Source organism: Diplotaxodon limnothrissa, linkage group LG20 (genome assembly GCF_057381915.1).
Source record: "Diplotaxodon limnothrissa isolate DT_005_m linkage group LG20, D_limnothrissa_male_GT1.1, whole genome shotgun sequence".
NCBI lineage: Eukaryota > Metazoa > Chordata > Actinopteri > Cichliformes > Cichlidae > Diplotaxodon > Diplotaxodon limnothrissa.
Genome location: NC_140615.1, coordinates 5,889,474 through 5,903,716, shown reverse-complemented (window position 1 = coordinate 5,903,716; position 14,243 = coordinate 5,889,474). Strand labels below are relative to the sequence as shown.

Here is a 14,243-nt window from a genome sequence, read left to right as displayed (position 1 = left end):
TCCTTCCTTTCCCATCCCCTCCCACCCCCCCCGCCACCTCCCCTACAAACACACCTCAAATCAATACAGGCCTTATCAGAGAAGGAGGAGATACAGAGCACATCGCACACAGCGCCGGCAGGAAGGAAAGAGGTGTTTGTCATTGCGCTCTCTCTCTCTCTCTTTATTTCTACTTCATGCATCTCTGATTTTTCTCCAACTCTGTTTCTTCCTCCACACAGACAGCCAAACCCATCGCAGTGACTTCTTTTTCCCTTCGTTCCACTTTCTCTCTTTCCCATCTCAATGCATAGTTTTCAGGGTGAGGCGAGTTCCCCCCCCTCCCTCAAGGAGAATGGTTCATCTCTCTCTCTCTGCTTTTTCAGCAAAGCAATTTTTCATCATTTGCACAGCAGGTGTAAACAGTGCGGAGAAAGAACGAACACAGAGTAGAAATAAAACACGTCGTCATCATCATCGCAACACCCACGCAAATATAGTTAGCTCCGCCTCTTTCCTGTGTCCAGCATTAATATTGCTGGTGGTACGTGAGAGTAAAGCTGATATGGTGTCTGAGCTCTGACCTTTAACCTATTAGCCAAACTTGTGCCTGTTCCTGTCTGCAAGGGGAAACAGAGGAGGGAAAAAAAAACGGATTTAGACAGGACTCTGAGGACTTTGCTGTGCTGCTAAAGGAGTGCCGGTGTTGATGAGAGGGCGAGCGAGCAAGCGGGAAAGGATGAGAGGGAGGAGGTTCACTAATGATCCGGTGTTTGATGTTACCTCTCAGGTCCTGAGGAGATCCACTCCCTATACCATCCAAAAGAAACAGCAGGAGGAGGCGGGGGGCACAGGGAGTAACGCTAATGGACAAGTGCATGCATACACACAAACTGGATGCTTTTTACCATTTCTACTTTTTCTCCAATCTCTTTTATGATCTCTCTTTCCGTTTTTCTTTCTCGTTTTCAAATCTCGCTTGGTACTTTTCTTTCACTGGTCCTTTCAGGTGAAAAAAAAACGAAGGTCTCCATCTATCCTATTAGTGAAATATTAACAAAGAGAGAGAGAACCCCCATTAGTTAAAGCCCCTCTTCTACCAAACACACACGCGCTTAGACCCACACCCACAGCCTCTCATGATCAAACACACTTGAGTCGTCTCTTGAGCCGACCTCACTCAAGACACTGCGTCTCCTGAGCGAGTGCCCGAGGGCCCGAGATTTGAGGGCGGAAAGCTTTTAAAGCCAATTAAATGGGGCTTCTTAGAGCACCGGCGCTCCCTTTTAATGCCAAACCCTGAGCTCTGCTAGCATCTATACTAACCCTTTTACTCCCACTAACACAGCTTACAGTCAAGTTTGCTACCTTAGGCCTTTCCCTATCACCTGCTTGTTAATATTGCTAAGGAATTAGTGGTCGTGGAGTCAAGAGTTTTAGTCCGCCTTCAAGGCTGCTATTTTAACTGTCAAAATACAGCAATTATTAAGTGCAGACAGCGTTTGCTTCTAATGATATAACCCCATGTTTTAGCTTTTCTTGGTCAACAGACAATCTGCAGTCTTGCCTTTTTTTCAGACGTGTATGTGAACACACCATGTTCCAGCCTCTTCCTCAGTTCCTCCTTGCTAGTTAACCTCCTCCTTATCTGCTGTTCCTCCCACTGAGAGAAAAGATAGATGAGAGCTGAGGGATAGAAAGAGAAAGAGGAAACAGCAGGACCTAAACGACTTCTCTTTCATGTGACACCAGCAGGGCGAATCATCAGCCAGGAGAACGTTCCCCTTCCTCTCCTACTCTTTTTTTTTTTTTTACCCCTCTTCTTCCTCAAACTTTAGCCCTCCTCCTCTCTTCTCTCCATCCTGTGGAGCGCGTTGACAGCTCAGACAGCCAGACTCCTTAATTCCTCTCTTACTCCGTTAATCTGTCATCTTTATCAGGCCGAGGAAGGGGAGGGGGAGGCGGCTGAGTGGAGGGAGCAGCTTGGGGGGGTGGGGTGACAGGCGGGGACGTGGGGTGGGCCGCCAGCCGCAGCCCCCCGATCAATCTCCACATTACAGCTGACAGAATGGTGCTAATAACTTATTGATCCCTCCTCCGTGCGCCGGGGCCTCCGCCGGCCCTGAAAGCCCTGGCATTGATTGGCTTACGGGCCGATGCAGCTGGGAAAGGGCGGTGTGGTGGTGGTGGGGGTGTATGAGAGAGGGTTGGGGGTGGTTGATGGAGTTGGCACGAGTGGAGGATGCACCACAACAACATGTGCAAATGTTCACCAATAGGAAAACTGCCACAAAAAGTGCTCGTCTTTCTTATATGATGGAAGAAACTGAAAGACGGACAAACAGAGCCAGAAAAAAATCCCAAAAGGAATGGAACAAAAAAAACCCCCAAAAATCTGACCTTAAAATGAAAATCTGTGAGTGTGATATTTTCAAGAGATCATAATTATGTAACCAAATAAAACCAAAAGTAGGTTTTGTCTTTGTCGTCCTCACTGCCTTCAGCCGGATACAGTCAGTCCCTTCTCGTAGGAATCCTCTGAACAGATGGCGTTACACGAGAAGTTTCCATCAGCAGTACCAGTGGTTTGTTTATAATGTCGGTTATGACAACCACTGTGACTACTATGACAGTCACCCAGAAAAAAGTTTTTTAAAATTACTAATATGTAGGCATCGGTACACCTCACTAGGTTGAGTAGGCTATTTCTATTTCTATTTCCCAAAATAACGGCTACAAAACTAATCTGACAACTGTCTGTCCTAATTCTATGGAAATACCATTTATTTTTGAATTTCCTTTTAAAAAGTCAAAAGAAAAAAAACATGAAAGAAGTAACTAATTAGAATTAAAAATAAGTTTGATTAATAAATAAAATACTTCATCATCCTGAATCAAGAAACACAACATATAAAAGAAAGGGAAAAAAACCATCAAGAAACATTTATATATAATATTGCATAAGTAGATTAAATATCTGAAAAAAAAATCTGTAAATGGAAAATTTCTCAATTAAACTTTTCCAATAAGGTTGTTCTGAATCCAAAAATGATGTCTAATATCTTCTGTCAGTCTTAAATGTATTGCTTTCTTTGTCAGATCTTTCCGTCTTCCCAGCATTCATCCGTCTTCTTCTGCTTACAGAGACTGTTCCTAGGCAACAGTTCATGCCCAAATATGCAAGCTAATATTCCCATTCAAACAACGCGCAATTCGCAGGTTATTAAAGGCAATTAAAGATTTAAAAGTGCCAAGAAATATTTCTGTGACGCACAACTCGACCGACTGCTGATTCTGCTCAAGTGTAACTTTGCACAAGTACAAGCAGAAAAGAAAGAAACAATACAACTACAGAAACTACAGGGTTTCTTTTAAGCGCCCAGGCATGAAGGACAAAACTATTTTCACTATTAATTCAACTATTTATTTTGTCATCTTGAATTTCACATCTTGACAGAACCATCAGCATGTCTGTTTGAGAAACCATGAGAAAGCGTTTTGTTATGGCAGTGCAATTACATCCCTGTTAAGCTGTGGGATGTTTTAAAATATTTACTATCCACATTTCCCCTTTTTAGCCGCTGTATGACAGAGCTAATATAAGCACACATCCTGGAATGTTTACTTTGGGGGCAGAATTGCCTTTCTATGCTAATCATGTAATAACTAGCTGGTAATACTTTAGAAGCAATCAGTTTGAAAGAAAAAGGCCTTGCACAAACACGCTGGGCTGCAGATTCACATGCAAGCAAACATTTAAAACCAGGCCTTTCGAAACCGCACACGGAAAGGTGCGCATGCACAAACACACACAAAAATGTGCTCAAGCCCCAAACCGCTGCTGCAACCCCCAACCACACACACGCCGACAGGCTGTAACTGCTTTTGAGAGCCTGAGTGTTGGGAGCAAAGAGAGAGAGGAAGAGAGAGAGAGCGGCGGCCCAAAAACACCTTATCTGCCTGTTTGAGTCTCCGGTCTGACCGCAGAGCCACGGTTTACAGTCTCCACAGGCAGCCAGACTCTCAGCATCGGCGCCCCTGCCCCTCCTGCCTCCTACCCCTCCTTCCCCTCCACCCTCCTCTCCGCCTCTAACAGAGCCTCTGAATAGCCAGTGGCTGGGGATTGAGAGAGCGAAGCAGGGGAGGGACGGATGGAGATGGGAAGAGAAGGGAGGGAGGCAACCTTCCTGTCTGTCTCTCAGATTTAATTAACGGCCCACTCCGGCACAGAGACGACCCGGCAAGCCTGCTTCCCTTTCCTCCTGACCCACACACACACACGCACGCACACACACAAACACACACACGGAGCAGTCCGCCGCCATAGTTGCTGCTTACCCTCCCTTGATACCACTACCGCACTCATTCATCTCATTTTCTTCTGGCTCCCTATTTCCAAATGTTTCCTCCATCACAGCATCTCCGTCTCTCGCTGCTGCAGACTTTTTCTTCACCTCCTCCTGGCTGCCTTTCTCCCTTCTTTCCCTCCACTGTTCACTGGTACACATTAAACACCTCTGGAGGAGTCGAACAGCAGAGGTGACTGATGCAACAGCATAAACACATAAACACAAGCATTTATGCTGCGCCAATCCCAAAGCCAAATAATCCACTGCTTTAAAACTTCATGTACATTTCACCCACCTAAGTATGTGGACGCAAATTCGAACTTGAGTTGATATTGCGTAGGCACGCAGATGTATAACTACATGTTATTTGTGTGTAATTGTGTGTTTGAGAACGAGTGTGTGTCTAATTTCACTGGCAGACAGAATTAGAGCCAGTGGCTGATCGGATTGGACTTGTTTACAGACACGAAGCGAGCCGCTTAGGCAGCCTGTTAAATCTCCCTTTAATGCTCAAGCGGACAGATTTTAGGGTCTTGGACCCCCTACGTGTAGGCCACACTGTGCGCGCACCATCCCCCATTGCTGCCCCACACCCACCTCCATCCCCTCTTGTCTTCCCCCATTAGGAAAATCATTCATGGCTCTGATTTCTCCATTAAGTTTAACAGCTGATTAGACTGGTGTATTGGTGGAAATCTGTCCCAAACAGGGACCCAAAGACACCGGCTGAGCTGGCTGTTTAGCAATCTAATACTCTCCCCACCTTGCACCCACTCTACCTCATATCGCAGGCACCGTATGGACAATTAATCTGGCAGACAGAGTATATGAGCACACGGAGAGACAGTATGGAAGTGTTGGGTCTGGGGTGATTATGCCACTTGCTGTGCCTCCTACTAATGGGATAAGAAGGGACAGGGGTTGAACTCCGGGTAACAGCAAAGCAAAGGTATGGTCTTTACTGATAAAAAAGGCACCCAATTATTTAATTAAGGGTAACTGCATTTATTTAAAAGTGTTTGGATTATCTGATAGAAGTTTATAATCCAGGGTTATTCATGTGTCATGATCAATATTTTCACCTGCAGGCAAAAAATCAAAAAAAAGAAAAAAAAATTAGCAGGGATAAGAAAAAATAAAACTCTTGAGATTAATTAGTTCAACATGAAAGGCCTTCCAACTGTTTTAAGTCTTCAACAACCCTAAAATTATAGTTAGTGAACTTCTTATATTACTGTGATAATGTGAAGATTTTGCAAGTGTACCATCAAAAACTACATAAATATACTTGTACGCCACTAAAGTTAAGTGCAACTTACAAAATGTGAGCGAAACATACAGTACAATGGACTTGTTTCTAAACAGTGACTTACACAGAGGCTTTCTGAACACCCATATGTCTTTGATGGCTGCACAATATCCTCATACAGTCTACTTGACAAATAGCTGTGATTAAATGTGGTCTGTGTTCTGTGTTTAAGCTGGAAGCAAAGCTCTTAGCTTAGCACATGCACACCATGGTTCCTCTGCTCACATGAAACTGGATTAATGGCAAACAAAGCTATTTATTCAGAGGTAATTTAAAACAGGGGGTTTAGCCAAAAAAAAATAAAATCCTGGAGTGCGGCAGAGAATGTGGGAAGAACATTAAGTAATCAACATGAGCGACCTTTAGGAATTACTAATACGCTTATGTTAAATTCCCTCAATCACATAAATTACAGTAAATTAAATGGTTAATGGAACGTTTACATGTGTTTTAGGAGGTGTAAAGGGGCATGTATCATCTGCCTACATGCAAAGGAAGAAAGAGAAAGACAAATGTAAGAAAGAGAAAGAAAGAAGCCACCTTACATTTTGCATACATTACAAATGCGTACTGTTAAAACACACACACACACACACACACACACACACACACACACACACACACACACACACAGGCATCATCATGATCCTACCTGTGTGTCCAGTACTGGTGCTGTGGTCAGAGGCGGACTGGCCTTCGGGCATGCCGTGCTGTCTGGTGTGGTGCAGGTTGGAGATAATTGTAGAGAGGTCAGTGTCACGACTGCAACACACAAAATACACACACACAAACACACATAGAGGAAAGAGAGCACAATTAAAAGTAATGAACAAAAGAAATGAACTAGTAGTAAACCCAAATCAGTGTGTAAGCAGCAGCATTCAGCATTCATACTGTTTCACATAAGACTTACCACCGAAATCCTCCATACAGACAGACCTGCGCTCTATAAAATGCACATCTTCACACAGACTCAGCAGCAACAAGTGGCTGTCCTGTCAACTGGCTCTTAGCTCTGAGGTGTGTAATACACTCTGACAGACTACCGCATCCAGCACTTTCAGGTCTCATCCCTACTCATCTTCCACACTAAGATGTATTAATGAACATATTCACAACCCATAAGCAGTTTAACAGCTTAAAACCCGCTCTAATAATATGCAAAGACAGGTAAAGAATAGTTAAGATAAATAAACGATTCGATCGCGCTTGGGAGTGGTTTTATTTAATAAGAATGTATAAAATCCTCAAGTATAAGCCACCATTGATTGCGCTAACAATTAAAAAAAAGGAGCTGCAAGTCTTCTCTAGTCTTGTGCCTACACTAATGTTAAGTTCCTCACATGATTAAAAAAAAAAATAGAAAGAAAATTATTATTCACAAGAATTTCTCAAACACCCTGTCCTGCCCTTCAGCACCCAGAGGAGGAGCAGGAGGAGGGTTAACAGATTAGACCCAGATTTGGTTGGAGCCGCTCTGTCCTTTCAAATTCTCCACCAGCTGCCTTTCTAAACTCCCCACACCAGCGGACCCACACAACTGTGTCATGGAGGCATTTCATTTGCAATCTGATTACCATCCTGATCGCATTAAATGGCATAATGATGGGAAATAGGCGCTTAGCGTTTGAGGGTAGCGTGGCCGCGCGGTGTGTGGAGTGTAGTCAGTGTAATGGCAAACAGCTTGTGCGGCAGGAGAGGTACAGGGCTGAGTGTGTTTTTTAGTTACAGTCTACATATCTTCTGTCATAGTTATGCGATATACCTGCTGCACACAGCTGTCCCAAAGCCCATGAGGATTTAGAGATTTTTGCACATACATGCTGTGTTGTTTTCACAGTAACCCTAACACGTCATTTCACAGCATCAGCAACCTCTCGTGTGAGCAGCAATCTCATTTACAGCCTTAACTGGCAACTTTATTGAAAGCAGAAACATCTATGAAGGGGGTCTGGTATGACACGGCAAGCACAGTTTATGGGACAGAGGCGGTGAATGGTTCTTAGCTGCCACCACTATGACGAGGCCACACTGTTTGCGGCTGCTGGATTTGGGTTTTTACAGTCCCATGATTACAGGCTCCTTCTGTAATGTCAGGCTGTCGGTCGCCAAGCTGTTTTCCACACGCTAACAGAAAAGATGAAGGGTAGTGCTGAGGGCCTCATGCTGGCCCTGCTGGCCTCACCAGTCACCTCTCAGGCACAGAGAACCAATGACTCAGAAAATAGTCGCAGACAAAACAGTCACCATCGGTTGCTAAGCAAGGAGACGCTTGATTGGTCTGTGACTGCAAACTTTTTACACTAATGACAGACTTCTTTTTTAGAGTGCAACTTACTAAAATTGGTAGCTCTAAGCGTCTGTGAGGGCAATGATTTTCTTCAAAAATGAAAATGAGGTCCAAAGAAGGTTTTTTAAAGGTCATTATTGTGCATTTGTGTCACCCACTGACTCCAAACCATGCCATCCGTGCACAATGCAGTTAGATGCTCTACTGTGGGAAGCTGCAGCCAAATCCATCAATCAGTTAGCTGCATTATAACACCACCCTCTGTCCATCATTTAAAGTGATCGTGATAATGCCATCGTGAACTTCTCAGAGAGGTGACGGGGTTATTATCCCATGGTGAAGTGGCCGCTCAAAGCCGTGCACGGCAAGGACATTGTTAGTTGGGTAATTAGCGCACTTCTCCTGAGCCGTCCCGCCTCAGCTCGGGCTAATGAGGGCCTAGCCTTATCCCCACCCACCTATGCCCTCCCTCAGCCCCCTCCGTCGCTCAGTCTGCGAGCGGAGGCAAGGTCACTCTCAAGCCGTGGAAGACGGAGAGGGGGGCTGGGGATGCTGTTTAAAACCCAGTCACCTGAGTCAGCGCTCCCTAAGGAGCTCCTAAGGCCAGGGTTAGCTGGGAAGGACGGAGGCCTTGGAAACGATGGAGGGAGGGGGTTATATAGCGGTTGTTGAGCCCGATTGCTAAGAAGGACATGAGCCAACTTCTCATCACCCACGTGCACCAGAGACAGTCACCTCCTGCTTATCTCTAAACTGGTCAGTAGTGTTCCTTTGTTACTGGACACAGTGAACCAGACACTGAGTTAGCCAGAGTGTGTCATTAATTAAATACCACTATCTACTAACATTGATTATGACAGTTTTATGTCATCAGTAAACTTCCACAAAGGCTGAATTTAAATTTCAATACAATCCATCTCCAGCTATGATACTTATTTTTTTTAGCCTGTATAAAGCAGAACATTGCAGTTCTCAGAGTAACCACTTGAGGCTGGCTTCAAAAGTGAGTCACTCTCATGTGAAACTGTTAAATAAAAAGCATTTAAAGCCATGTTCAGTAGTTTTGGGCTCCATAGTTTTCCTTTTCATATGCATTTTCATAAAAAAAAAAAAGGATGCTGGTAAAGCTCAAAGTTAGGGGAACGGGTTCCACCTTTGTGCTTTTTGGAACATTTTTAATGTCTAAAGTATCTGACAAATAAGATCTGCTGTGTGGTGCAACACATAACATATTGGAAAATGCATTATTTAGCATTATTATTATTTAGCAGATAACTTTGTATGTGCATTATAGTATATACCATGGGTCGGCAACCCTAGGCACGCGTGCCACAGTTGGCACGCGAAGGGTTAACTGATGGCACGACCATAGCTGGACTGGCCATCGGGCATACCGGGCATTTGCTCGGTGGCCCGGTGACTTTTTTTTTCTTTGTAACGGTATAAACAATGAAAGGTGTTGGATTGGCCAGATGCTGGTCGGTGTGTAAAAATAACTCAGTTGTTTGGTGGTGGCTATGGCGGAGCTTCCACAGATTCAGTAACATTAGCAAGTGGTGGAGGCCAGCAGGTGGATGAGGGAAAGGGGAGGCAGGAGGGGAGGCAGGAGGAGAGACCCGAGGCGGCCGCCGGTCCGAGTGTCAGGTGAACTGAACTTCAGTTAAGAATTTATGACCTGCAGTCTATCTGGGTCAGATATAAACCAAGTTTAGGTGGAGTTTATTCTCATTGTGCTGACTTTTTACAATCAGTTACAGTAACTCGTACTGCGTACTAGCTAGCATGACGGAGTTTCTATACAGCTGGGTGGGTGCTATGATGTTACTGATAGTGAACTTTATTTTATTCATAAGGTCAGCTAGTAGAGTTCCTATCGTCCCGTAAAAAGACGGAATCGTCCCGTATTGAGAGAAAATATTACTCGTTTCGTGTTGAGGTGAAAAGGAGCACAGTTTGTCTCGTACTTCAGCTAGAATGGAAAAAGACACAAAGCTGGAGTTATTCTGTGTCTTTACGCTGCACAGCTGCCTCTTCTTCTCTCATTCTCTCCCCTCCATCTCCTGTTGCTACTTCAATCATGAAACTGATCAATGATCAGCTGATCGGCTCTCTTGTTTATTTATCGCCCACTTTGCGCCAGAAAGAGGAAACCGCCGGATGTCGCGCTAAACAACAGCAGCGCGTTTAAGCTTGATCAGCTGTTGTTAGAATGTATTTAATATTACTTTCTAGTATCAGCTGATGTTTGCTGGAGCCACAGCTGTAAAGCTGCTGGTCATGATGTCAGTTTGGTTATCTGGTGAGAGGGAAACATGAAGAGGAAACCAGGAGATGTCCTTACTGAATCATCAGAGCTGAACAGGTGATGGAGAAACAGGTTTACCTTTTAGGTGACATGAATGAGTTGAAGGGAAGTTATGAACTGATTCTGAGAGACAAATAACACCAGGATCCTTTTCTAAGTAGCTGACAGCTGGTAACTGTGCAGGGGCGGGTCTAGCAAAGTTTTGCCAGGGGGGCAGGTAGGGCACTAACAGGGAGAGGGGGGCACAAGGAAATACTTTCTTATTCTCATTTAAAATGTCTGTTATTAAATAATTATCTGAAGCTTACAACCAAAGTTTTTATCTGACGTAAAATGTTAGAAATCATACATATAACATCGAAGCAGCTGGAATCCACAGCTGTGCGTGTTCATGGAGCTGCATTTTCACCTGCTGGACATCACTACCTGACAGGTTTAACTGTCTTCAGAACATTGCAGAGGCCTTATTGACAGTATTTGACTCTACATATCTGTGTGAGCGGATTTTCTCTCACATGAGTCCTCAGGCAGCCGTCTGAATGCTGGACACTCTGAGACCTGTGTCTCTGAGTGGGAGACCAGAGATCACATTAACATGTGTGTCTCTGTATTAACAGACATGCCATATTGGCCCAGTTTATTGTTCTTATCATTGTTGTGAGGAGACCATAAATAGCATTTGCATTTTCTGTTGTACAGTTCATTTGCTGTCATGGATAAAAAGTCTTTTTTTTGTTTCAAAATAGCTGATAACTATTCACTGATAGCTGCCAACATCTGCGAACAAATATAATTCTATAAAGTGGTTCTATATAGTGCGTAACTGTTCATGTAGAGCGTTATTAAATTTATTGCTAATGGAATCATATGGCACACTGACCTCTGAGGAAATTTTAAATGGCACTCGTCATCAGAAAGGTTGCCTACCCCTGGTATATACTATGTATGTATACTATGTGTAGTAGTGTGCTCTGTATTACAATTTTCTGTGAATATTGTTTAGATAGTATTTAAAATATGTATTTATAGCTTAACAAGAGAAATGATTTGTATTAGAATAAAAGTTTATCTTTTGTTAAGAAACGCTTGTGCTCTCTTCTACCAATTCAGTACTATTCAAAATAACCCAAACAACATGAAAAGACTTCTGCTGGCACCGGGAGTCAACTCAGTATAAATGCCCAGTAGTGCCCTGCTGTGGCATTGGCACGTGGAGCTGAGGTGGCAGGGCTGGAGGTCACAGTGTGAGCTGGCAGAAGCTGGCAGCCCAGGAACCCTGACGCCATGTCTCACACCACCGCTGGGAAAGTGCTGACAGACAGACAGCAGGGATGTGAAGGAGGAGGAGTAGGAGGAGGAGAAAGAGCAAGAGAGACAGAGACGGGAGAGAAAGGCAGGGTGCAACTGCTATGAAACATCTGGTACACGCAGGTTTACTACCCTCATCTACTCAAGACAATAGCCCAAACATACAGCCTGCTCCAACCTGCGCAGGTGGCCCCATAGCAAAATTCAAATACTACCAGACAGTATGTAATATTCAACAACCAGAGAGAAGAAAGGCATGCACATGAGTATTATGATGAAAAAATTAAGGAATTAAAAAGAGTTTATAAAAACAGACTTCCTTTCAGACCCATCAAGTCTAAATCAGGATTCTTGCTGGTTTATTGTGAGCAGCAGAAGCACAATTGTCAGGCTTCCACAGTTGAATCCAAAGGTAACATGCAAGTGGGAACCCTGCAAGTGGAGGGGGTAATGAATAAATACAGAAACAGATACATGAATAAGTCAGAGTAGCCCAGCTTCATTTCTCCTGGTTGTGCGCCCGCTGTACACGCTGACATGAGGTCGATAAAGCAGCCAAGTGAGGGAAGACAATGGAAACAGGATATACAGCAAGTCTGCCATGCTACATTTCCTTGAGAAAACTGCTGGTTTTATTTACTCTTGATTTCTCATCTGTAATGCAAATCTCTCCTCACTTGGAGAGAGATTTTTGTTTTTAGTTTTAAGGAAAAATTGGACTAAATAAAATTTATATATGCAGTTTGAGTGGTAATTCTCAAGAGAGGACACTTTCATTCTGTGTATTAATTTCACCTGATTGGCACTGATATAACAGCACAATCACTTTGATCTTTACACGTGGAAAAGCTGAACATATCTCAAGCCACATCTGAGCCTAACAGCTGAAACACTGCTGACCATCTTTCTGTCCATCCTGTGTTATGACAGCAAGTTAACAGTGAGAAAACACTCTTCTGTGTGGAAACAATGAATGCCTTGCTGCTAGCCAACGCCCAATCAACTACTAAATTGCTGCAACTATGTCGCCATGGCAAAGGCATGTAAACAAGACCTTTTTTTTTTTTTTCCTTTTTTAAGGCGGAAAACTCCTCTAAAAAGCTATAAAACCTCCAAGCTCATTAATTAGTGCTTTAGGGGAGAGCCATTTCCAGTAATTTCACACTGTCTCTGACCCCTTACTGGCATAAGGCAATGACACGGTTGTTCAATGAAGCCAGAGGGCAAAATGTCAATTGCAACAGACATACAGTAGCTAACTCAGCATCAGTGTCTTTCTCCATTGGCCAGATTAAGTAAAGCTCTCCTGTTAACAAATGAGCCAATGATGCTTCCCAAAAAGGGGCCACAAAGTTATGTGAGAATTTTTTTAATCTTCATAAATGTAAGCACCTGCCTGCTGCTTTTTTCATACCAGCCTGTTATCACCCACAGCCTGTAACAAACAGTAAGAAAGGTACTTCAAACTCATGCCAGCTCTTCTACATTTTGACTTAAAATAAAATGTTGCCTCCATGACGAGGAGGATATTAGCATGCTGTAATATGACCAGACAGGAAAAGATGACCCTTTTATGAAGTATGTTTGCTGATTTTGTTACAAACACCTCCCTGTCATTACTTTAACGTCTCTTTTCTAGAAGGGAGAATTTGCATATACAATTAATTGCCGTGGATGACTGAGAAACTGTTAAAGCGTCTTTTGTGTTTGTTTTGGCAAAGGCTAATAATGGGTATGAAGAAGTTTGTCTTCCAGAGGTTGCAGGTTGGAAGGCAGACGTCAGCAGGTGTAACTTACAAAATCCACGGTGGCTGCCAAGTAATTATCCAGACTCTCAGTCAGCACTTTTCAATCAACCCTTGTTATCTATAGCCAAGATAAACAAATACTAAGATAGGCTTTGTTTTGCCCTCGAGTAAGACGCTAAAAATCTTAAAATTTCCCTGCCATTAAAAAAACAGAAAAATTATGAAAAATGACTCCATAGGTTGATGGTGTAAAAAGCTTTTTTAACCGGAGCTACATTACAACACGACGGCGGCAGTAGTAATTATGACGGGAGCAGACGAGGAAGTGAGGTGGCGTAATTACAGAGCCATAAAGCCCGCATAGGTAGGATGCTGCAGAGGATGAATAGTTTGAAAAATCACTGAGCTGACCTCCATTTGCACTCCTTTTACCAACCAAAAAGTCAATCTTTTCCCCCCCAAGATGAAATTCATCAATCAGTGTGTAAATAACCCTAACAATCTGTAGCGCAGACACCACAATAAGAGCTTTGGCTACATTCTGATATCCAGGAAACGTCCATATGCGTTCTATTGCGATAACGATTATTGGGTTAGTTCTGTGGTTTGGCTGCACTTCAGTCTGTAGTTGGTCTATGCTTATTCAGCAGGACGAATGCAGATCTATAGAGTGCCAAGAAAAACAATTGTCTGTTAAGACAGAGACTGCTACCATTAATCAGATTAAGGTGGAGTGTCTGATAATGAATTCTGGAAATGAGAAGGTCAGACACTTTCTGACATTGGTATGCAAAATCATTTTAGTGAAAAATGTGACACTTTATACAAGTTCCATGCAACTCTGCAGTGAAAAACTTGAACTGAGTCAAAAAAAAAAAAAAAGGGGAGAATCTCCCAACGTAATCCTTCTGGAAGTTAATTTCTGGATGAAGCATTATGCAAGGATCAAACGGTT

The 14,243-nt window shown here is 43.3% G+C and overlaps 1 protein-coding gene across 1 annotated transcript in view; it reads right to left on the bottom strand.

Moving 5' to 3' along the window:
- samd11 (sterile alpha motif domain containing 11) overlaps positions 1 to 14,243 on the bottom strand; it is a 48,794-nt gene that overhangs the window by 18,412 nt on the left and 16,139 nt on the right. The window contains exon 4 of the mRNA XM_085344510.1: positions 6,290 to 6,399. Within this exon, the coding sequence (XP_085200636.1) occupies positions 6,290 to 6,399 (110 nt within the window). The remainder of the gene's footprint in view (positions 1 to 6,289; positions 6,400 to 14,243) is intronic.